This window comes from Vicia villosa, linkage group LG3 (assembly GCF_029867415.1).
Source record: "Vicia villosa cultivar HV-30 ecotype Madison, WI linkage group LG3, Vvil1.0, whole genome shotgun sequence".
NCBI lineage: Eukaryota > Viridiplantae > Streptophyta > Magnoliopsida > Fabales > Fabaceae > Vicia > Vicia villosa.
The window spans coordinates 33,509,354-33,534,400 of NC_081182.1; the positions used below are offsets into that span (position 1 = coordinate 33,509,354).

General features: G+C 35.1%; 3 protein-coding genes across 4 annotated transcripts; 2 read left to right on the top strand and 1 right to left on the bottom strand.

Annotated features, from left to right (window-relative positions):
- Positions 1 to 1,964: 1,964 nt before the first annotated feature.
- On the top strand, positions 1,965 to 4,271 carry LOC131660914 (protein CutA, chloroplastic). 2 transcript variants are annotated; one of them, XM_058930272.1, is made up of 6 exons: positions 1,965 to 2,242; positions 2,317 to 2,438; positions 2,519 to 2,581; positions 3,393 to 3,424; positions 3,632 to 3,726; positions 3,948 to 4,271. In XM_058930272.1, exons 1-6 carry the CDS (start codon positions 2,058 to 2,060, stop codon positions 4,027 to 4,029), a joined length of 579 nt encoding a protein of 192 aa, XP_058786255.1. In that variant the 5' UTR covers positions 1,965 to 2,057; the 3' UTR covers positions 4,030 to 4,271. The 2 variants fall into 2 exon arrangements, with proteins under 2 accessions (XP_058786255.1, XP_058786256.1); XM_058930273.1 differs by having other exon boundaries at positions 1,970 to 2,221.
- A 7,564-nt stretch (positions 4,272 to 11,835) lies between these two features.
- LOC131657847 (uncharacterized) lies at positions 11,836 to 13,050 on the top strand. The gene is made up of 2 exons (XM_058927203.1): positions 11,836 to 11,935; positions 12,419 to 13,050. The coding sequence occupies exons 1-2, from the start codon at positions 11,836 to 11,838 to the stop codon at positions 13,048 to 13,050; spliced, it is 732 nt and encodes a 243-aa protein (XP_058783186.1).
- A 9,764-nt stretch (positions 13,051 to 22,814) lies between these two features.
- On the bottom strand, positions 22,815 to 24,471 carry LOC131660916 (14-3-3-like protein B). Its single transcript, XM_058930275.1, has 4 exons — positions 23,877 to 24,471; positions 23,662 to 23,784; positions 23,174 to 23,290; positions 22,815 to 23,065 (listed from the first exon to the last, which is right to left on the bottom strand). Exons 1-4 carry the CDS (start codon positions 24,372 to 24,374, stop codon positions 23,045 to 23,047), a joined length of 759 nt encoding a protein of 252 aa, XP_058786258.1. The 5' UTR covers positions 24,375 to 24,471; the 3' UTR covers positions 22,815 to 23,044.
- Between the last annotated feature and the right edge of the window lie 576 nt (positions 24,472 to 25,047).

A 25,047-nucleotide genomic window follows, 5' to 3' on the forward strand; every position in this document is an offset into this window, starting at 1 on the left:
ATGCGGCGCATCGGATCGGTGATGTTTTTAAGTATATTATATGTGTGCATTCATTCATATGCATTCGGTGATGGATCCCAGTGATGTTTGGATCAAATGATGGATATATTTCCCATTGTGCGGAAATTGTGTCGGTTGGGTCGTATCTCGGTGATGTATAGATCGGTCGGGTGGGTTAAGTCCACAGTTTACTGGTACCACATGCATAGTGTCAGTTGGTCCATATGCATATTGATATAACATGATTGAATGAGTTTCAGTGTTGTATTTTGGTGATGTAATTGTTGGTATGATTACTCGATAATTGTATGAAAATCTGAATATAATGCAATTTGGGTGAATGGTATGCTATGACGTTATGTTGCTTATGAATGCATAATATTTATTAACTGTGAATGAGACTCACCCTTACATGTTGTCATTTTTCAGATTGAGGACAACGACTTTCGACTTGGTGAGGATTAGCTCATAAGTCAGTGTGTTTAGTGTAGCGTCAAGTGTCATGCTCTGATATTGTAACACTGGGGAACGCTAGTTTTTGAGTTTATAAGTTTATAACTTTAATTGTTCGTCTTTGGTTTATTTTATGGGATATGGTATCAAAGATGTTGTGCTTATCCGTTTGATTAATTTTCCGCTGTGTTAACATGAGATGTTGTGAACTATTGATGAATGTTTCTTAGTTGATGCATGACAATAAAGTACGTTATTTTGTGTTTTAAATCGAATTGTGGCACCCTTATTTTATGTTACTCTGATTATTTATTTAATTGTCGCGGGGTTTAGAAGGGTGTTACAGCGAAGATCTTCTCGAAAAGCAATCCAGGGGCACCTAAGGACTATAGAAAAAAAGTGACGACATCGTCAATTAGAGGAGACGTGTCAATTTCTCTCAGTGTTGCGATGCAACTTCCAAGAACAATTTTATCTGCATCCATTCTCAGGAGTAGCTGCGCCCCGTCAAGGGTATCCGCGCCCAGGAGTTCCATAGTTGGATAACAATGTACGTCACAAACTCTCGCTCTACCTAGCAGGGACAAATACTTGGGAGCAACTGGTCTGGACCGACCGCGAGGCCTAGTCTATAAAGTTCAATAATGAAGATAAGCGTTTGTTACAGGAAGAATATGCATTCCCATTTTTTCCCTCCATAATATTGAATTTCCCTCACGAAACCACCATGTTCCATATCCCATAAACGATCCAACGATTAGTCGTATTTTGCTCATATGCAGTTGTCAAACATCTATCATATAAAAAAGAGAACACACATCACTTTTGAGATATGATTCATTTCCCACTCAAATTCTATTTCTCACTATCTTCCTGTCTTAGGTGTTGGAGTGCTAACCATGCAAATCAACATCCATTTTACCACATCAGAGATCCTAAACCACTATAACCAATTGTGGATCCAATTTCTCGGATCCCCATAGCAGAACATCAAAACATCTTCTATAAAAGAGACTGCAAACTTCAAATATTACAGTCAATGACTGAAACTTAGACCAATAATTAAACCCTAGAGCAACCAGTTGCATTCACATTTAATTCTATTGTTCCTTAAAGAAATCAAAACATCGATAGTTCTTTTCTTTTGGTTATGGTGGATGTTAATTTTTCAATTATACAACTGTTTATTATTTTATTTTCTTCTAAGATATTAAAGGTAGTGCACTGATAGTTTTAAAAAGTTTTACACTGTCATCCAATAAAAATAAATTCTTTTGGCATGTCATATAAACTTCTTAAAATTTACAGTCTGATTTATCATGATTCATAGTCGTGATTGGTTGACAGTGTAAATTTTTTTTACAATGTCAGTGCATCACTCATTTTCTCATCTTCTAAATTCTTAATTTTCTTTAATTTGTATAAATTTTCCAAAATAATTTATGATTTGGCATGAAGTGATTATTATTACATTACGTGTCATAAGCAAGGGCTTGATAGGCAGCTTGCGGTGATAACCAAGATCAAAAGCAGCGCATCAAGTAAAGGATCAGAATCAATCGTGATGTAGATGCGTAACACCTTATAAAACACTCTCATCCAAAATGTCCTCCTCCTCCACCACAACACTCAACTCCACCACTTCCAGACCCTTCCTCTCCACCTCCGTACTCCGACGTCGTTTACCCTTCGTAGGCGCGTTTTGCATGCTCACTTTGGGATTCACCAATTTCTATACACCATTGTCCTCTTCTGCCCTCAAAACGGGGTTCGTTCAATCTCTTTTACGGTACTCTATGCGCATCAACCTAACACTCCTTTTTATCCCTCTATCTGTTTGTTGAATTGCTTCTGTTGTTTTAGATCCAAATTGGGTAGCAGGTTTTCAACAAAGAGTAGCAGTTTTATCCGAATGGAAGGGAATACTAGTAACACCACTGTTCCAAGCATAGTTGTGTATGTCACTGTTCCAAACAAAGAAGCGGGTAGGTTGCATTTTTTTTCTGGTTACTTATTTAATGTTGTAGTTGTTTGTTTGATTTGATTCATGTTGTTGGGTATGCAGGTAAGAAATTGTCCGAGAGCATTGTCCAAGAGAAACTTGCAGCTTGTGTCAATAGGGTACCGGGTAAAAGTTTCTTATTCCCAATTTGTTTTGTTATAATCACTCTACTGTCCTATTATTGTGGCGCCTTAAATTTCCAGATAATTTGTGTGTTATTCGTCCTTGCCCATTCATTCCTTATGAATATGACTTGGTTGCTCCAATTAAAACTTTTATTTTTGGTCTAGTAGTTTAAGTGTCCGGAATATCCGGCATTAAAGGTGAATAAGTAGAATGTCACGGTTGAAATCCGTGTTTCTCTTGTCAATGTCAATGTCCCTGCACAACTGCCATCTAATCTGACTTATCGGAATTAAAATATCTTTTTTATTTTTAATTACCATCGTTAAGCATTTGAGGAAGAGCTTTGTCGCAATGGTTAGATTGCTTCCATGTGACATTAAGTCATGACTCTACTTGGGGGACACAACTCTCCCCAGACCTCCCCACCTGGTGAAGTCTTCTGCATTGAGCAACCCTTTACCATTTCTTAGCATTTAATTGTTAAATTGGAGTCTAGACTGATTTAACCTGAGCCGCCCTCAGGCGTTGTCCGAAGTACTTTGTCATCCTTTGTCATGGCTTTCGCAACATACTTGTTCAATAACTATCTCTCTTGTTGAGATTTACTTGTTTGCTTCACTTTTGACATCACCATCTCAAGCATATGTGCCAACAGCCATCGTTCTTGTAGGGTGAAATGGACTGAGTTTGACATGACATTTATTTATTTGTGTTCTATATAATCAATATTTATTTGTTTTCTAACTAAGTTATATAGTTATTGCATCCCATGTCTGACTTTTAAAATCCATGTGTATTATGTATTGTGCAGGTATAGAATCAGTGTATCTGTGGGAGGGAAAGGTACGGTCTACAATATTACTGTTGATGAAGAATGTTGTTTGGACCTAATTACTGATACGAATCTTAGCTTCGGTTAAAATTGTCACCATACTACCATTAAAAGTTCTTATCTTCTAGTGTGTGTTAAGGCTCTTTTGGAGTTGTTTTTTTAATTGAAAGAGTATTGTTCTAGCTTGACTTTGCCAGCTTTATGTTGTGAACTGACAGATCCAAACTGATTCTGAGGAACTTCTTATAATCAAGACCAGGCAATCTCTCTTGGAAGCACTGACAGAGCATGTCAAAGCAAATCATGAATACGAGTAAGACTGATTTATGTAGAAAATAATCTTGCCATGAAATTTAAATTTTCTTTTTAACATGTTAAGTTTGAGCTGCATTTATTACTTGAGCTTAAACCATATATCCTGCCAAAACTCAAGAACTTCGGCACTAAGTTGTCCACATTGAAGTGAATTGAGTTGTAACTATGGACAATAGTGCATTCACATACTCCTTACGACTTCCTTTTATTCTTTTTCAGCGTACCAGAGGTGATCTCCTTACCCATCACTGGGGGCAATCTCAAATATTTAGAATGGTTAAAAGAGAGCACAAAGGAGTGACTATCAGTTATAGCCAGAGGGTTGGGTTCAAGACTCGAGAGTTCTGCTTCCTTTGTGTGAAATAAACCTGACATTTCATTCATGTAACTAGTCAATGGTGTATGAGTATTGTATTACTGTACGGAGAATGAGAAACGATCTTGCATTACTGCTGATGGCTGTTATGGGCTGAATATGATCATGTGAATGGACTTTTCCTCGTGAGAAAACAAAGTTTAAAATAAATTTGTTAGTTTTCATAATTAATTTGTCTACCAAATACATTTTATAAAGTGTTTTTTTTATCTGTTTCATCATTTCTGCACAAATCTTTTCAAACAGACACATTGCAAAAAATGGGTAATTTTGCAATTTAAAGGGACAACTATGAATAAAAATATTTTCCCCAAATCACAAATGTTTTAAATCCCTTAAAAAGCATCAGGTTGGGAGGCCTCGAAGGAATGCATATGGTTCAAGACATGCATGACTTCATCATTAGTGACTTTCCTAGAAAGAATGTGACCCTGCCCAATGACCTGCACATGGTCAATTGCAGAAGAAATATGCTGACCACTAGAAGAACAAAAAAAAGTTCTCTTCTTTTTTTTTGGAAAGGCAAAAAATAATGATATTAAAAAGCTAGTTAAGGCATAAGGTATGCCATAACCATAAACCGCCATCATAAGTTTCCTATGCCATAACCTTAATTCAGTTACCTTATGCGGACCAATTCCTACCACAGTTGCAGCAGATCAAACAGTACCATGAGTTTGATACCCTGGAAAAATTCCTAGCGCTACAGTGAAACCCGTTTATCTTTTCCTGATCCGCTCCTATCTTTGCTGGAAACTGAAATCGCTTCCCCTCCACGCCAACCACCGGATCAATGCTTGATGCTAAAGGACTGAGTCTGACAAAATCTATACATGTCCTGGGAACTGATATAGCAAGAATCTCCCTCATATAATCAATTGTTGATTGCTCAATTCAATTAAGCATAAGACCATTAATTAAGCAGCACCCCCAATGATCCCAAATACCTACTACCATGTATCTGCCAGTTCCAAATACACAGCAAAACCAGACCTTGACCATTTAGGATCCAAACACCACCTAGAAGCCAGCGCAGGGACAAATTGATATTTTAGTCATTCTGGATGCCTAGACAAGCTAAGGGGACAAACTGATATTTTAGTGCATTAGTATACCAAAGGTATGGGGTTCGAATTCTAGATTTGCCAAAATTTATGTTCTCTTCCTTCTAATTATAGTTTGTGCATTGAAATTTTTTGAATTTTTGTTACCAAATTGAATCCACTTCTCTCTAAGATTTCCGATGCCATACCATTTCTTCATGGTGAAGTAACTGATCCATTTCTTTTAAAAGTTGCTTTTCTAGTAAATCAAGTCTGGCAGAACCAAATATCTCTTATGTACTTTCTACACTTTTGAGTCTATTATCACTATCTCTTTTCCTCTTGAAGATATTACCAAAAACCTCGTTAAAAACTAGTGAAATTGTTTTAACCTGATTAAAAGCAGACAGAATATTGAGCTTCCCTGCAGCCCAAACTTTGGCCACCACTTGGTCATAACATGAATGAGATATCCAAGCTACTTCAAATCTAAAAGTTCTAGCTCCCATATCAAGCTTCGTAACTATATTTCTGTGACCTCTAGTTTTCTTGTGCCAAGTAATTTTCCTCCAACACAATCTAAATCAATAAGACTGTAATTATGCATGACCTAAAGCAGCTTAGATAGCTCTACTAGGTAAGAAAAGTCTCCTTATTTAATCAGAAGAACTAAAAGTATCATTAAAATCTCCAATTAGTAACCAAGGACATGTGAAGGTATCATTCAAGTCACAAAGGTACTCACAGCATTAACTCCCTTGTCTACAGGTTGCGCATGCTGCACGCTGCACCGTAGGCGCAGGTGACGTCAATGGTGTGTGTATACAATTCCTCGTAAGGTGACCTTAACTGCCACAAACAGAACAGACAGTGTGTAGTCCTTTATATGCTACCTTATACCAATAACCCCACAACGAAACCTTTCCAACCACAAGCCCATTAAAATCAATTTCCACACAAATGCTAGTAAACTTCTCACGTTCTACATTCAATGTTGTAGAGTCCTTCTTGATAAGTTTACCAAGAAGGAAACTCTCGTCATAATAGATAAGGTTCAATCCAATAAATCAAATCCACAGAGTGTTATATCAATCTTGGCGGAATAAATTCTAGACTCCAATGGGACACCGCCGAATAAGAATCATATATCAACTATGAGCCATCATTGGATACAACTTGTTCTTTGTCAGAGGCAAGATTAAACTTAACTACAAAGAACTCATTATCATTATCCAGATAGATTTCATATCTTTTGCAACCCATCCATGTAACACCATCTATAAGCTTATAACGAAAAACTATTGTGAATACGATTAGGCCCTTCTTGGGTCAGATCATTGGTCCCTGTCCGAGTAGATTTCTCCTATAGAATTGTAACACCCCGAAATTTAGATTAATTATTTAAATTGTTTATTTAATTTATTTGGTGTGAATATAAGAGTCATTATGGTGATTTGAGATTATGTGATGCTTATGTTAATGCATGTGGGGTAGTTGAATTAAAGTGCTAGTTAGATAAATAAATAAATAGAGTTTCTAATTAACATTATTATTTAATTAAATAAAATAAAGGTGATAATGGGAGGTAGAGTAAGTGAGGACATAATAGAAAATTCATATTAAGAGTCCTAACTCTTAAGGCTAACTAAGTAAAAAGGGAAGAGAGAAGCAAATATTCATCCATCGTGAAAATTTGGGAGAAACGTGAAAAGAGAGAGTTAGGGCAAGAAGAGGAGAAGGAAGAACCAACCGTAGAACTTGGGAAGAGAATCAAGCTAGATAATAATCTAATATAAGGGGAGTTATCGTAATTCTTATAATTGATCTAAGGTTTAGATAATTGTAGATTGACTTTGTGTTTGGAATTTTGCGATGAGTTGATGTCTATGATGAAACTATGATGATTGATGTTTGAATTGTGTTGTTAATATGATATATGATGTTGATGATTGATGAATTGGTGAGTAATAACATGATCTAGAGTCAAATCCATCATTATATGGGTTTGAAGGTCTATTGTTTTGATGATGATCCTTGGAGTTATAATGAACAATTGTATTTTGATGGTTATAATGGATAATACCTGTTAGAACTAGGTTAATATGCCTTAAATTGCAGGAAAATACTGATTTAAACATGTTTTGGGGTTAAAAACTCTGACTGGTATGATGCTGATCGCACATGAATATTTTGTAGAATCGCAGAACCTGCTTAGGACGGTTTCGGATATGAGATACGGTTCAAGGCAGAGAGGAACGCGCTTAGGGCGAAAGAGGGCTTTCTTAGCGCGGGTTATAGTGAAGAAAAATATTATTTTTGAAAAACAGTTTCGGATTACGAAAGCTTATATTTTATGCTGATTTCAGAGTAATTTCCTGGAATTTAATCGCCACGTTTAAATAGGTTTAGAGGGCTATTTGTCGATGATGTAAAACTTGATTATGTGACTATGTGTATGTGTTGCTTGTTGTAGTGAGTCGTTGTTGTGATGATTGATATCGTGACGAATGTGAAGTATGTGTTGTATGTAAATGAGATGTTTGCATAATGTGATGAATAAATGAATGGTGATGCATTTTGACTAGCCGTGGTCGTTGATTATTATGATGTTGTACATCATACATTCATGCCATATGTTAGGACATTGGTTCAGTAATGTTTGCAGGATAATTGGTCCAGTGATAGCCTCAATCCCATAGTGCGGATTGAGTGCGATATTGTGAAGTGCTCTGGTTCCAAGCCGAAACTGACCCTATTGGTGAGGATCTTTGGAGAACAATGATTGAGTCATCATTGAAGTTTTGATATTGTAACACTCCATTTCCCCATGCGTTATATTTAAATAAACAATTAGAGTTATTAAAACATCAAACAACATCAAATGGGATGCTACATTCTAAAAACTTCATACAAAGTGCTCACATTTTTAAGCAAATAGATACATAACACTATTAACTTGGATGAATCGAATACATCATAATTAATCTTCAAAAACAACTTTAATTACGCAGCGGAGTTCATCATAATTCAACTTATTTTTATGACATCTTAATCCAACATAATCAGCATCAAGCCGTAAAAATACTTCAACCAACAAATTAAAATCCAACAACGAAACAAATAGTAAAACAATTAGTGTTCATCTCCTCGAGTGTTACGTATCAGAGCGACGACACCGACTCAGACTACCGAAGGTAATTAGCCTTCATTTCTGATTACTTGCACGTTACAAACATAGGGGTAACATTCAAACAGAAGGGGTGAGATATCGAACAATAAAAGAAAATGCATGATAATAATTATAGTAAAATAAGATCACACACAATTCACCACTTCTCAACATAATACATCTTTAATCGGCCAACAACATATTGTATTCATCTATAACCAATTCAACATAGTATCGTCATTATGAAAATGTATGCAACTGACACTGTGCAAATGCATGTAGTACCAACAGGACATAAGCGCCCTTCACAAATTACCAATTAATAGAGGTATCAACAAGGCATAAGCCTCCTTCTTAATTTTGCCAATCAAGGCCAACATGTTTGCCAATCCAGACCAACTTAAAAATGCAATGAATGCAACTCAACAATGCAACTTTCGCAAAATACGACAACATCAATTAAATAAACGGCGATTAACCTCCATCTCAAATGCTAATAATCAGTGGTAGCAACAATATCATCATTACTATAGAAATCCGCAATCTATAACCACATCATTTTGGTACACCAACATACAACAATATTCACACTTCACATTATCACACGATACCGGACAAACACGAATTTCAAAATGTTTTTTTAAAGTTGTTCTAATTAATTTTATTAGATAGTGTTGTGAATGCAGTGCCAAGAATAAAGTATAAAACAAGGGAAGAATAAAGAACAAGGAAGAAGAAGAACACAAGAATTGGTTATAATTGCTATTCTTTTACTTTCTCTTTGAAAACAAGATTACAAGTTTACAAAAATAACAAATAACCTCTCTCACCCTAAATTAGGATTTGCCGTGTACAATGATGAAAGACTATTATGCTATTTATAATAAAACCTAACATACTAACTAATGGACTTTTTCCACAAGGCCCATTACACAAGCCAACTTAATAAACAAGCTAACTTAATAAATTAGGGTTTAAACACTAAAACCTAATTTAACATGCTAATAACCCTAGCATCTTCGCCACCAGCATGTGAACAGCCTTCGACTTCATGCTTAATCCTATCGAACTGTCGAACCAAGAAGCTACCCTTCGACTTCATGCTTAATCCTGTCGAACTGTCGAACCAAGAAGCTACCCTTCGACCACACTAGAGTTCGATCCAATATCTCACAGATAGGAAATAATTTCTGCTTTCCGGAAGTTCAAACGGACACCCGAGTCAAAAGATACGAATTTTCAAAGTTTAGAAAATCTGTGAGCTTCAGTAAGGTAACGGTTATCTCAAATGATGTATCCGATTACATCACCTACTTTTCCCCTGTTACACAAATTTTTAACTATGTAACCAGTTACCTCAATTCATGTAACTAGTTACATCAATTACAGTAGCCAAATAAAATCCTAGTTTTATTACTATGTAACCGGTTACCTCAAATCATGTAACTGGTTACATCAGTTACAGTAACCCAAAACCCCATTTTTATTAGGATGTAACCGGTTATCTTAAATCATGTAACCAGTTACATCACTGAACCAGAGCCAAAATCCTGCAATTTTTCTGCTACGGTTTTTATCCCTCAAAACCCCAAAAACCCAACTTTCACATACCAGAAAATCACTTTAAGTCATAATTTTTCAGGTCCAACACTAATATCATGTAATTATTCAAATACACACACCAATTTCATCAATTGCACAGAAATCATGCATCATTCATATTACCATAAACACATTTCAAAACTCAATTTTGATACAAACATGGATACAAAAGCATGTAATCTAATACCCACCATAAGCTATCATCATATAAACCCTTATATTAAACCCTTATATTGTAAGAACTTCACCCTTACCTTGGATCAGGGTCGGCCCTGGGCCAGGGCAAGCAGGCTCACAACCCAGGGCCTCCAAAAATCAAGGGCCTCATTTTTTTTTATAATTTTTGGTAGTTGTATGAATCAGTTCAAAGGGTGTAAATAACAACCAACATGCCCAATCAATTATAAGCCCAACAAAAATAATAGCAACCCAACAAAAAAATATATTTTCTTCCTTCAGTCTTTATTCCTCTGCAACTTCTCAGTTTTCATCGATACCTTCCGATAGTTTTGTATCTTCACTTCCCCGCCTCTAGGCTCTAGCCACCACACACAAAAACCAGTGAATCCACCACAGCACCATTGTGCCCGTCTCCGAGGTAACCTCATCTATTGTTATTTGCGATTTGCTTCGACAAATTATTTATTGATAATTTCGTTACATTTTTTTCCTTGATTCTGAAATTAAAAGTCTTGATTGATTCTTGATGGTTTTGGTTGCTTAATATTGTTGCCTTTAAATTTTTATTCATAAGATTGAGAGGGAAGAAATAGGTTTTTTTTTTATAATTTTTGAGCGGGTATTGTTTGTTGTTGTTTGTTTTGACTGTGAGAGAGAGTGAGAGAAATTGAAGAAGATGATTATTAGATTTAGATGGAAGAACATGGTGGCGTACTTGTTTGTTGTTTGAGAATAGATACATATGTTTTAATGTTTCACTGTAACCAGATTTTTTTAAAAGAAAAACTAGTGACATGTGATTCATTGTTTTGTTAATTGAATTTTTTTATTTTATTTATAAATAAATGGAGTTCATTGTTTTGATTTTAAACTTTTAATATTATTTTTTAAAAAGAAAATTTCTAAGTTAAACTCTTATTATAAAATTTTTGTATCTATGAAATTTCTAAGTTAAACTTTTAAATGTTATTTTTTTTTAGTAAAGTGAAAAACCTAACTTTTTAATTTATCTATTCAATTTCAACGTTATGAAAAATACTGGCTCCACTTCAATGCTATGGGATTTATCGGTTCAACTTCAACATTGTGAAAATGATCAACTTCAATTTCAGGTTCTAAATTTATTTTCATTATTCCTCTCTATGCCTCCTAAATTGCCTCCTAAAATTAGAAAGCTTGATTCTGGATGTGAGAAGCTTAAGAAAAAGAAAAGACTTGATGAGTTAACTCAATCTCAATCAGGAGCTCTTGATAAATTTATTATAAAAGAACCACAAATTTCTATTGAAAATCAAAATGTTGATGTTGGAATTATTGAAAATGATATTACCGAGCAGATCAGATGGCCAGCAACAAAGAAGGCTTGGAATCCGAAACGGTTGAGAGGGGGAAAATGGTTGTACCTGCAAGGCACTCCGATGCCAAAGTAAGTATGTGTTCAACAAGGTACAACAAAGTGAGAGGTTTTGGGGGTAAGAAAAAGATTACCTTGCCCTCTGAGGCTAGAGGGCTATTTATAGGGTTGTCCCAAACTAAATAGGCTCCGCTTTCCAAGGCGCAGATCTAGATGACGCGTGAGCTGGCTGCTACCGGGCACGAGGCTCCTTCGTGCTCGGTTACGTTTGGCGTTTTCCCGGAGTAGGCCAGGGGAGGTTGTCGCGTGCGTGTTCAGAGTGCCTTGGGCCGCAAGCTGGATTGGCCCAATTGGAGTGGTTGGGCCGGTCCAGAACAGAAAATATGGAGGAAAATGGTGAAAATGTTGATGTTAATTTAGGTGCTGAAAATGTTGATAGTGAAATTGTTGATGCTGAAAATGTTGATAATGCTAATAAAAATGGTGAGGAAATAGATATATTTTATCCAATAATATGAGATTCTCTTGAGTCTAGAATGATTGATTTATTAGCGACAAAAGGTCCTAAAAGAGATTTGTCTATAGTGAAGGGTCCTAAAGATAAATCATCTAGACGTTTTACGAATAACTTGTATACTAGAGTTTTACCAAATTGAGAGAAATGCGATAGAGATTGGCTTGTTTATTCAAAAAAGCTTGATAGAGTATTTTGATTTTGTTGTAAAATTTTCAAAAGAGGGATTAGTAGAGGTCAATTAGCAAATGATGGTTTTTCTACTTGGACACATGTTGGTGAAAGACTTAAGGAGCATGAGATAGGCATGGAACATGTTCATAATATGGCTACTTGGTATGAGTTACATAAAAGAATGTAAAATTTTCAAACTATTGATAAAAGAACTCAAAGGTTAATTGAGAAAGAAAAGGAACATTGAAAAAATGTTTTAAATAGAATTATTTCAATAGTTAAATTTCTTGCTAAACATAATTTGGCCTTTCGTGGTTCTAATGAGAGATTGTACCAAAATAGCAATGAGAACTTTTTAGGCTTAATTGAAATGTTAGCTGAATTTGATCCAATTGTACAAGAACATGTTAGATGTATTACAGATGATAATGTTCATGTTCACTTTCTTGGACATGAAATTCAAAATGAGTTAATACTTTTGCTTGCTTTTGCAATTAAAAATGAAATAATTACAAAAGTTAAACAAGCGAAGTATTTCTCAATGATACTTGATTATACTCCTGATGTTAGTTACCAAGAGCAAATATCTTTGATAATACGATATGTGGATGTTTCTTCAAATTTTGTTAGTGTTGAAGAATTTTTTTTAGGATTTTTGAATGTGAATGATACAACTGGTCAAGGGCTTTTAGATGTTTTACAAGATGACTTGAAAAAGCTTGATATTGACATATTATATGTGTGGGGACAATGTTATGATAATGGGTCAAATATGAAAGGAAAACATCAAGGTGTACAAAATAAGTTTTTAGACAATGCAACTTTAGACAATGCAACTTTAGAGTTTTGTTGTAGGCGTTTTGAAGAGACATTGAAACATAATGAGCAATGTGATATTGACGGGAAATAATTATGTGTGGAGTTAAGGTTATTAAGAGATATGTTGCCTGCATGAAATATTGGACCTATTGATATATTAAGATTTTTGAAAGACATGAATTTTTTTCCTAATACACTCATTGCCTTTAGAATTTTATGACTATTCCTGTGACTGTTGCCTCAGCTGAAAGAAATTTTTCAAAATTGAAGTTGTTGAAGTCTTATTTGCGGTCTACCATGTTACAAGAATGGCTTAATGGGTTAGCATTGATAGCAATTGAGAATGATTTGTTGGAGAATATATAACATAAAAAATTTGCTTCAAAAAATGCTAGAAGGGAGACTTTTTTAAGTAGCTAGAAAGTATTTTGATAATATTGATTAAAATATGTTTTTTATGTTAGTTACATGGATTAATGATTACTTTTGATGTTGTTGATGCTATTTATAATTTAAATAAATGATGTTATTTTTTTTTTATTTAGGGGCCTATTTTAATTATTTGCCCGGGGCCTCTAAAATGTCAGGACCGGCCCTGCCTTGGATTCAAGGTTGCTCTAAGCTTCCAATTGGATTGCCCTTGCTCTCTTCTCTTCTATGCTTTTACGTTCTTCTAAAGTTTCCAAATTCTAATCTCTTTTCCTAATTTCTCTTATTTTATTATTCTCACTAATTTCCAATTCTACTAATGGCTTAACCTCACACCCCACTAATACTACTACTAACACTATAATAGGCCCAAATGTTTATATTCTCATTATATTATTATTATTATCAATAATTACTTAACTTCTAACAAAATATAATAATCCTAAATAATTCATAATTTTATAAAATAATTTGCAAACACACCATGAAAATAATTAATTAAATGAACGGACGTTACAAGTACCACATGCATGAGTCGAATGACGTTGCATTGCATTGTTTGTGACATTGCATAATGTTTGATGGTGTGATGTTTGACTATGTGTAAGTAAATGAGAATTAGATGATTATTGTGATATATGATGACATTGGGAGTAGATGGTGATGTGCATGTGTGAGTAAACATTTGAAGTATGAGGATACACATGTATCAGTATATATGTGATTGTTGATACTTGTTATACAACTACTATATTTATTCCTTATGCCATTTATAATAATTATGAAATATTCACCATTTCTGTTTGAATGTTTCCTCCACGTGGGTAACGCGCAGGTAATCAGGAGTAATCTGTTGAAGCTTAGAGGATATCTTCGTGGAGTTCTTAGTGCTTTATTTCGAATAAAGAGTATCTTGCTCTGATACGTAACATTGGGTTGGGATCGTTTGTTTTAAAAATATTATATTATTATATTTATTTTGATGTGATGAGTCACCTTTCATGGTATTTGATTTGTTTTAGGTCATGATTAAGGAATAATGAAGTATGAAGGAGTTTAGTAAAGGAGTTTTAGAACTAACTGTCATTTTGATCATGCATTGTTTAACAGGAACTTCTTAATACATCTTATGTGATGGAAAAACATCCTATGAAAATTCAAAATTGCCCCTCAAATTCCAGAGATGTATCTCTAGACACACCTTTTTCTTCAAACAAAACGTTAAAACTGAGTCACACCAGTATATTTTCCAAATTTTATTCCGAAGATGCATCTTCAGAATAATTCTATATCAACCTCATTCATCCCTCACTAAAATGTCCCTTTTTATCATATATTGTTCTAGAGATGCATCTCGGTAACCAGACTAGATAGTAAATTTTAAATTTGTTTTGATGCTCAGATGAAATTGAAGAAATAATAAATGTATAATATGATGAATTAGACCATACAACCGACATGCAAAAAATGACATATATATAAAATAATAGTTCCATAGTACACAACGAAGTCGAAATAAGTCAAAATAAAATACAATTGAAAATAACTTTAGAGTACAAATACTATAAAATAATGCGTATAACGGACTCGACCTCGGGACCCCCAGTTCCTACTTGCATTATGTACTACAGTGCCTCCACCATCATGAAATTTACAACGTCCCTCGCCTCAGAACCATCCTGAAAGAGTCATCTGTCAATACATTCCTCCCCAATCTCCATGATACAACAAAATCTAAGCAACACATCAACAACATGATCAGTCCTAGCCCGTTCCTCCTCTATTATCTCCTGATGAGGTGGCATAGGTGGATCTCTTGGAGCAACATGTACCATATAAGGATGTGAAACCCTAAAGAACCACTAGATGTAACCGCCCACGTAGCTCTAGTCTCTCTCAACTATGGTACTTAGTGCCTCCTCCGGTACCAGATAATTAAAATAATCCTCAAACATAGCATGCAAATCTCTATGTGCCATAGTAGGAGGAGCATACACAAAAGGGTCTCTGAGAATATACTGCATGTAGTCGAACTGGCGCATGACGCACTCAGACATATGAGAAAACGTCCTACGTGAACTGCAAGCCAACCATTATGAGTATAAGACTATGTCGTCAAAGGGACGTGTCTCAGGGTGATCATCGACAGAATGGAAATGTATATCCTCTACTACCAAGCAGTCAATATACATTCAAAACGGCTTTGTCGCCTGGTTCCCACTGAGCAGGGTGAAGAGAATGCAGAAGCACGTGGCATATCCTTAATATAGATCGTTACACATGACCAGCCGGAGATGCCTGGGAAATGCTGGAGGATCCAAGCCTGAAAAATGTTGGAACACATAAATCATTAGTAATGTTGTTGTAAAAGTGTTATGAAAACGATACATAAACACTAAAAGACAAAGAAATATTATCGTCGATAGTGTGATGTTGTCTATCACCTGTTTCATCTTCCACGTACAACTTTCAAATAACTTAGAGTTCAAGTAGACCAAACAAGCGGCCCATCAGTTGTACTCATGAATTCCCTCAAAGTCATCGAAGTATCGTAGAAAGATGACATTCATATAAGTGGAACTCTTGTCCATAAAAATGACAATGCCAACCAAATACAACATGTATTCTCTCATAGTGTATGCTCTATGATGCTCAACCTGCTCATAATCACTAGTAGCCTGCTCTGCTCTAAGTAGCTCATCTCTATACACCTGCTACAGGAATCGAAACCTAGTATGAGCCCCTTGGGTGGCTTCAAACACCGTCATGGAAGTCTCTAGGTCAAATCCAAGATAATTTATCACCAACTCCAGTGCCTCGTCTCTATTAATCTTTCCATGATCTAAAATTTTCCTCCTAATCGGAAGATGCAACGGACATGAAACATCGTCCAGTGTGATAGACATCTCACTATGTAATAGATGAAATAATGACGTCTTTGTGTGTCATCTCTGTACAAACGCATTAATCATACCACGGTTAACCATAACATAACCGGTCTTGCACAAATCTCTAATCCCAGATGGCTGCAAAACATATTGAAACCACTAAAAGTTAGGTTGATGCAGGCCAGTAATATTCTTCCCATGGTTGATAAATTTTAGCGGATCACAGACCTGCAGAAAAAAATTATCGTAAATTTTTTTTAATATTATAACAAACATTATTTTAAAAGAATGAATCCAACTAATTTCACCTCGCCGTCCCAGACATATCTGACAGTATGGTTTGGGTAAAGAGGCAGCATTGACAAGTCTAACACGCCTCCTCCAAATCCTTGCGGTGTCTCCTAGGCCTGGGGTGCCACAGGTACCTCTACTGCATCATGGGCCTAAGATGCCTCTGGTACCCCTATTGTCTTCCAGGTCCGGGGTGCCTCAGGTACCTCAAGTGTCTAAGGTACCTCCGGTGACTCAGGTACCTCGGCTGGCTGAATAGGTGAAACCTGCCACCTACAAGAAGATGGAGGCAGGGGTGCATGAATAGGTGACATTCGTCTACTGCAGAAAAAAAAAGGCGGAGATACATGAGCCTCGTAACCTGACGCCTCTACATCAACCGGGCTAGAGGTAACAAGAGCATGCGATGGTTGACTCTTTTCCCTTGAAATAAATGCATGTTGTGTAATCTTGTTGTGCTTCATTCAATCTTGTCTATCAACCATAATTCTTGTAAGTAAACCACACAACAAGCGTTACACAACAAGTTCAAGCCAAAAAAAGGTATAAAAAAGCAGACTAAAAAACTACAGATATGCATCTTCGAGTTCTGGGAATCAAAATGTTGATAAATTTTGGAAATGCATCTCCAGAATTTTCTGCAACACTCATCAACGTCAATGGCAAAAATGTAGCCCCTAAAACATCAAAAATAGTGCATTGATCAACAAAACTATCTATCAAACACCTTTCCTTATTATGTATAAACTATCAAACACGTATAAACTATCTATTTCATAACTTAATCACCAATTTCTACAAATTTATATAAAAACTAAAAGTTTTTTAAAAAATTACAAAACAATGTTGGATAAGCTCTTTGATGGACTTGATGTTAATGGAAGAAGCTTAGAAGTTGGTTGAATGATTGAGAGAATGTTAGTTAAGAGAGTTTGACAAAGTTGAGTGGTTTGATGTTGTTTTTTTAGAAGTGAGAAAGGAGAAAGGGTTCTGGCGCGTTTTTGAACAAATAGCATTCGGAGATGCATCTCCGTAATGTATACGAAGATGCATCTCTGTAACATTTTTTCATTGACTTAGGACCAAATTCAGAAATGTATTGAGTTGGGATGCGTTCAGAGATGTATCTCCAGAATTTGGAGATATTATTGTATTTTCATGAGTTGTGCTAGTAACTCATAGGATGCATTAAGAAATTCCCTTGTCAAACTTCCCTGTCTCTTTCTCTCATTTGGAATGGTAGACGGCTACCTAATTTTAATCCTTATATAGGCCTAAGACAAGGTGGGTCCCCTCTAAATTTACTTGTTTGTGACATGCATGGAAAAATTTCTATTGAAATTCTTAAAGTGTAAATCTCCAAGTATGACCTAGATTCTCACTTTGTTTTTGCAGATGATGTCTTGCTTTTCTCTAAGCCTTTGTTTGGGAGGGGAAAGAAGGGTTTTGAAAAATGATTTTTTTTTTAAAATAGAGAAATTTTAACATTTTTTAATTTTTTTATAGAATGATAAAGAGTGTTTATCTTTAACATATTTCCAAATTTTAGAATATTATAACAACATAAATTATATTTGAACACTTTGTCTAAACCCTAATCTAATACAATTTTTAAGTTCTCCAAATTAGGGGGAGTTTAGTTTGTGAATGAAAATAAATCCCCAAAACCCTCTGATCCTAAATCCATCTAGTTTACCCCTAATCCTTCCTTTTTTCCCAAAGTTTTCTCATCTCTTTTCCTTCAAACTCCCAAACAAAGCCTAAAGCTACTTGTGCTCAAGAATGTTGGTGGCTAGTATTTTATAAAGATTCAATAATGCTTCTGGATTAAAAATAAATTGCACCAAGTCTAGAATTCTCTCTTCAGGTGGTGTTCCTAGAAGAAAAGTTGATAAAATGATCGCCTTGTCTTCTATTAGGTGTACTAGATTTTAATGTTGCATGACAAATATCTACATAATATTTCCTTTCTTAATGTTGTTATACCTAATTATTCTCCTATTTGGAAGTTAATTCTCAAGGATAAAGAGCTTTTGAAGAATGATCATTGTTGTTTGTATTTCAAAGCTTTCTAATTAGTTGTGTTTTCGATTTGAAGTCGAGTTATGCCCTCGACTTTAAGTTGAGTTGTGTTTATTGTTGGGATAAATTTTGTTCTACATCTACAATCCTTAAGTACTGACGATAACAAAGTATAGAGAACAATTTTGTACACTAATAGTTTCATTAAGTGTGCAGAATCTCAAGATGATGAAAGTAAACTCTAGACTCTAGACAAAGCAGACTTGGGACTCTAGACAAAACAGACTCTGGACTCTATACAAAGAGACTCTGGACTTCAATGTATTCTAAAACAAAGTTGAAATATGAAGTATTACAACCTACAAAAATAAGACTTAACTAAACAAAATTATCCTAATGAGTAGATATTTTCTCTTGAGGTTTGAGTCTTCACAAAGGAGATGAGCTCCTTATATAGCCACAAAGGTGTAGCTCAAAAATCCCATCATGAATTTGGTTGGACTTCTAAATATCACATGATATCAATCTTCAACAATGATGATTTCCTATTTTGATTGGTCTCCTTAAATAAATATGAATCTCTTGATTATTCTTGTTGTATTTGATGCGTATTACATCCTCCAAAAACTCACATAATCAATCAAATCTTTATTAGAAAGATTGAAATCTTTGATTGATACAAATTAGGAATTCCACATGCAATCTTGCTAGAATAAGATCTTTTGCAAATCCAAACTCCAACTAGCACACTTATATCTCTGATATAACAAAAGTGTTCAAAGTGTTCAAGTTGATCTAATTTTCTTAAGTTGTATTGAATTTCAGAAAGAACATGTGTTGGACACGATGTCTCACTATGTGGTACAATATTTGGATCTTTGCGCAACTGGTCAAACAATTGTGTTTTGGAGAATGTCCTACAGAAGATTTATTAAAGATTTTATTGTTATTAATTTAACAATATGATTAGATGATTTGTTTGACAGTTAGATGAAGATTAATTAAAATTTAAATGGAGATTTAAATTTGAATTTAAATTAAAACAAATCATATGTTGTTGGAGAGATTTAAGAAACAAATAATATCCAACAAATTCTGCATCAATTTTGGATAAAATCCAATCAAATATCCATGAAGAAAAGCCCATAATTATGCTACATAAGGAGCTCACAACCTGCATTGGAATTCAAGCATTCACATTGAATATTTGAGATAAGTTGCTTAGGTCGCATATGTTTCTCAATTGGCATTTGAAAAAAGGTGCCTTTAAGGCGATGCTGAGCTTGCCTTGGTGGAGAGGACCCATTTGTAGAGGTTCAATGATATATCACATGATAAGATGACAACAACTATTTAGTGAAGGTTCAATGGTATGTTGCCTAACAAGGGAGCAAAGATCCTTTAGTGATGGTCCATCACTATGTTGCCTAATAAAGTTGCATTGCTCTTTCAGTGAAGGTTAAATAGTTTATTGTTTGATAAAGAAGCAAGGATCCTTAAGTGAAGGTTCAACAGTTTACTGTCTGGTAAGGCGGAAAGGATCCTTCAGGGAAGGTCCATAAGTATGTTGACTAAAAAGGCGACAAGGATCCTTTAGTTAAGGTGCAACAATTTATTGTCTGATAAAACGATAATGATCTTTCAATGAAGGTCTAATAAAACCTGCAACATATCATTAAATCACGACGTCTGTAATAAGAGTTGATAATTCGTACATTGGCAGAATAAACGTCATCGCTCTAAGTTCAATGAGTTCCAAGTTCTATTGATGAGTTGTCCATCTAATTCTTCAACCTTGTAAGCACCATGTGACAATTTATATTGTATTTGATGCGACCCTTCTTAATTAGAAAGAATATCCCCAATCTGAGTAGGTGCAGCATGTTTAGGCACAAGATCTATGTCCTTAATTTCCCTTGAATGCAAGAGGCTCTTAAGATCCTGAATCTATGAGAATTGTTAATGAACCTCCAAATTTAAGGACTGGAGTATAAATAAATGGCTTCTTGGACCAGGTGATACTGAAGAAATGGTTTTCTCCTACTTTCCTAACGAGTTTGTGGGATTATAGGATGAATCTATGAAAATTGTTAATGAATATCTAAATTAAGGGACTGGAGCATAAATAAATGGCTTCTTGGGTCAGGTGATAGTGAAGAAATGATTTTCTCCTATTTTTCTAACGAGTTTGTGGGAGTATATGAAGACTAGTTCTTCCTCTATTATATGGGGACAAGTTTTCTCCTTTTGATGCTACGATCCAAACTAACTCTCTTGAGCACCTCGCTAGCCATGTGTGGGAGAGATGGATTATGTAGTAAACACAAGACTGAGTTAGTCAACCCAGGTCACAATCAAGTGACCCGATCTTACATTATTCATACACCTCAATCTTACCGATATATATGGTGTAGTATATGAATATTTAAACATATGTATTCTAAAAATAGTTATAAGACAACTTTCAACAATGACTAGCATAAATTACTGTTAATATGCTCCTATGTGTTTGGAAAACTTCAACACATTTTCACCTCAAGTAGGAAAATATTCTCAATCAGAAGAAACAAAAGACTATTGGTGGACAAATAATTCACAACATCAAGCGTTCTTTGGAATTTTTCATTAATGTTTGTTTCTATATAGCATATATATATACTACTAGTTGATATTTTACGTTTGCAAACAAAACATCCATCAGCATCATCATGTGGTGACAGATGATATAGATTTGGCCATCATAATTATTATGATGAATAATGTTTCTTCTATGAGAATAATAACCACACTTGTTCCAGGACCACATTATTTTAATGTCGGCTGACCAAAACTTTAAAACAGGACCACTTGTTTTGTACATACTCTAGTTGGCTGGTTTTCTAGTTGTGATCCTGTGTCTATGTAGTTTGTATTGAGAAACTCAGAAGTAACATTTTTGGAAACAATCTGTTCAAATTTGTACAGTGGTTTAACTATGTGTGAGACCGAGTAGAAGATATGCAGATGAGTCTAATGTATATGCAAGTAGAGACACTATGGATACAATCGACTACTTGGTCAAGTAATAGTCAGCCGGTTATCCTCGATGGAGTCTATCTTGACCAAAAACATGGCCACTACAGTCCGTTTAGCAACTATATATATGGCATCTACCCTATTAACCCCATTCCCGTTTCAATGTTTGTTATGGTCAACCTCATGTCCGTGCCACTGCGGCTATGAGGTATTGTTCATTTTTGGTGTGAGAATTCTCACGACTTTGTCTTTTAGAAAATGTGTTTTGTTGCATTGAGGTGTATGAATATTGTATACAAACTACTCTTAAGCTCGATTACCAAACAATGTGTCACTATTTTAGTCAGCTCAGAACAGTTGCCTCCTAGTCAAGGTTAAAGGGCATAGTGAGAACTTCGAGTTCCCACAGACTGTGCCAATATTTTGGTCAACCTCAAGTCCGCACCCTAAAAAGCGTTGGATTGACGTGTATGGGTGTTGTATAGAAAGTATAAAGTACTCTTAGCCTCGATTCTCTCAATTCTCAATCAAAGTGAAACTATTTTGGACAGCCCAAAACATGTCATATTAAACTGAGACTTAATTTTGGCATCATAGCGCCAAAATTCCTCCTCAAACCCTCATCACCACCACAAAGGCCACTCACATCAACAATCAACCTCAATATGAGTCACAAATGAACAAAACCTTATAAGGCTAATGCCACAAATGAACCTTTTTAGTGGTGGATTTTGTGTCGTAAGGTTGGAGTTGGTGACCGCCTTTCTCCAAGCTCAAGCTCCGAGGGCTGTAGATTGTGAACTTTGGACTCAGTCAAAGTTGGCAAATACTTCTCGCTTCCGACACTAGTTGATCTACCTCTCCGACTCATGTTTTCCTAACAGCATATTTGTCAAACAAATTCATTTTACCAAGTTCGAGGATTAATCTTTAACGCAGCACTATATAATATTGTCAAGATATCATAAGAAAAAGAAGATTGCAACGAATATGAGTCATAAATGACCGTCTTTCTCTGAGCTTACGCTCGGAGAGCTGTATATTGTGAACTTTGGACTCGGTCAAAGTTGGCAAACACTTTCGCTTTTGACACTAGTAGATCTACCTCTCCGACTCACGTTTTCCTAACAAAATATTTGTCAAACAATTTCATTTTTACCAAGTATGAGGATTAATCATTAAGGCTGCACTATATAATATTGTCAAGATATCGTAAGAAAAAGAAGATTGCAACTAATATAATTTAATTTGAGCTCCCATTAGGACAACAGATCCAAATCATATCAGACATAAAAAAACACAAGACAGGTTCATATGACACTATACCACAGATTGCCAGTAAATTTATAAACTAGGGCGATTCTTAATCAACACATAAATGACATTCATAGCCCACCTCCTTCAGAGGGAAGAATACGACTCGTCAACCTATAAGGGAAATCAGGGCTCATCTAGCTGGTCCTGCAAGAAGTAAAATATAGCTTAACTCAGATTATGATCAATTTGGCGCAATATTAGGACAGTTAAATGTTCTGAAAGGGTAAGTCCTGTATATTAGAGATATTTTACCTGAACATCAGAAGTCCAAAGGGTGAGGTTGTCTCTCAAAAGTTGCATTATAAGTGTGCTGTCTTTGTAAGATTCTTCCCCCAATGTGTCCAGCTCAGCAATTGCTTCCTCAAAAGCCTATCAAAAGAGGAAAAGAAAATTGATTTTAGAATCAATAAGCTGTGTTCCTGCTGCAGTACTCAGTACATTACAAGCCAAACATGAACAGAAGATAAGAGAAAAACACATAAGGAATAACATATGTCAATATTATTCATGAACAAACCTTGACTACCACTTATTCATTGTTCATCCAAATCAGCTAAAACCGGCACAAAAAGGAAAGAACTATGAACTATCTAAAGATCCAGAGTCAAAATCATAGTCAATGAGTCAAAATCATTACAAATATCACTCCTAACTAAACTAAATTATAACAAATAAACATGAACAAGCTATTGCAAACCAATCAAAAAAACAAAGAACAAACAAGATCCATAAACACAAACCTGTTTGGCCATGGCACAAGCTTTGTCAGACTGGTTGAGAATTTCATAATAGAAAACAGAAAAATTGAGAGCCAGACCCAATCTTATTGGATGAGTAGATGGAAGATCAGCAGCAGCAATATCCTTCAAAACAAAACATAAACCAATTAATTAACAATAATTAACTAATTAACCTTCCAAACAGTAAAACATTAACAAACAAACAAAACAAAAACCTGTGCAGCCTTGTAAGACAACATAGTATCCTCAGCAGCAGATTTCCTCTCCTCCCCAATCTTAAACTCAGCCAAATACCTATGATAATCCCCTTTCATCTTATAATAAAAAACCTTGCTCTCACTCGAAGACCCCGAAGGTATCAAATTCTTGTCCAACAGCTCCAAAATACTAGCACAAACATTCGTCAACTCAGTTTCAACTTTAGATCTATACTCCTTAACAAGCACAACATGCTCATCATTCTTTCTACCTTCTTCCTTCTGCTCAATCGACGAAACGATTCTCCACGCAGCACGTAGCGACCCGATCACGTTCTTGTAAGCGACGGATATCAGGTTCCTCTCTTCCACGCTGAGCTCGGAGGAGGGTGTGGACACTACCACTAGCTTCTGCATGAAGGATACCATTTCCTCGTAGCGCTCTGCTTGCTCTGCGAGCTTTGCTAGGTACACGTACTGTTCTCTGTTTAGGTTTTCTGGAACCGTGACACCCATTTTTGTTGTTCGGTTTTTTTGTGTTGTGTGTGTTTGTTGTTTTTCTGAGGTTTGTTGTGTGACTGTGTTGGAGACGATACCGATATGAATGAATGAATGAATGAACAGAATCGAATAAATAATATAATATTTTTTTATTATATTTAATAGTATTATTTTATGATGTGTGGACAGACCAAAAATAAATAAAAGTAATGATGTGTGGGATTGAGCTGTCTTGTCCCTTTATCATCTCATCTTTATGACTTGTGTCATACATTTTCCGAATTTTTTAAATAAATAATTTTTTATGTGTTCCATTTTATTATACAATTGAAAAATAACAAAATTAATATTTTATTTAATAAATTAGAACAAATAGATATTAAATATCTTATTTAATATTTAAAAGCAACATATTAAAAATAAAAATTGTATAATTCTAATATAATAATAATAATAATAATAATAATATCGTGGGAGATAAGTGTTGTTTTCACCGATAAGTAAGAGTGGCAAACACGCATGTCCGTCCCATTTAGTTTTGCACTAAAAAATACACGCAGGACGAAATGCAGACCAAAAAATTTGCTCTATCCGTAAAAAAAAATGTGTGTTGGGCGGAATTACATATATTACACCTTTAAAGATTAAAAATTGCAACAACAAAATTATGATAATGCATATTGTTCCT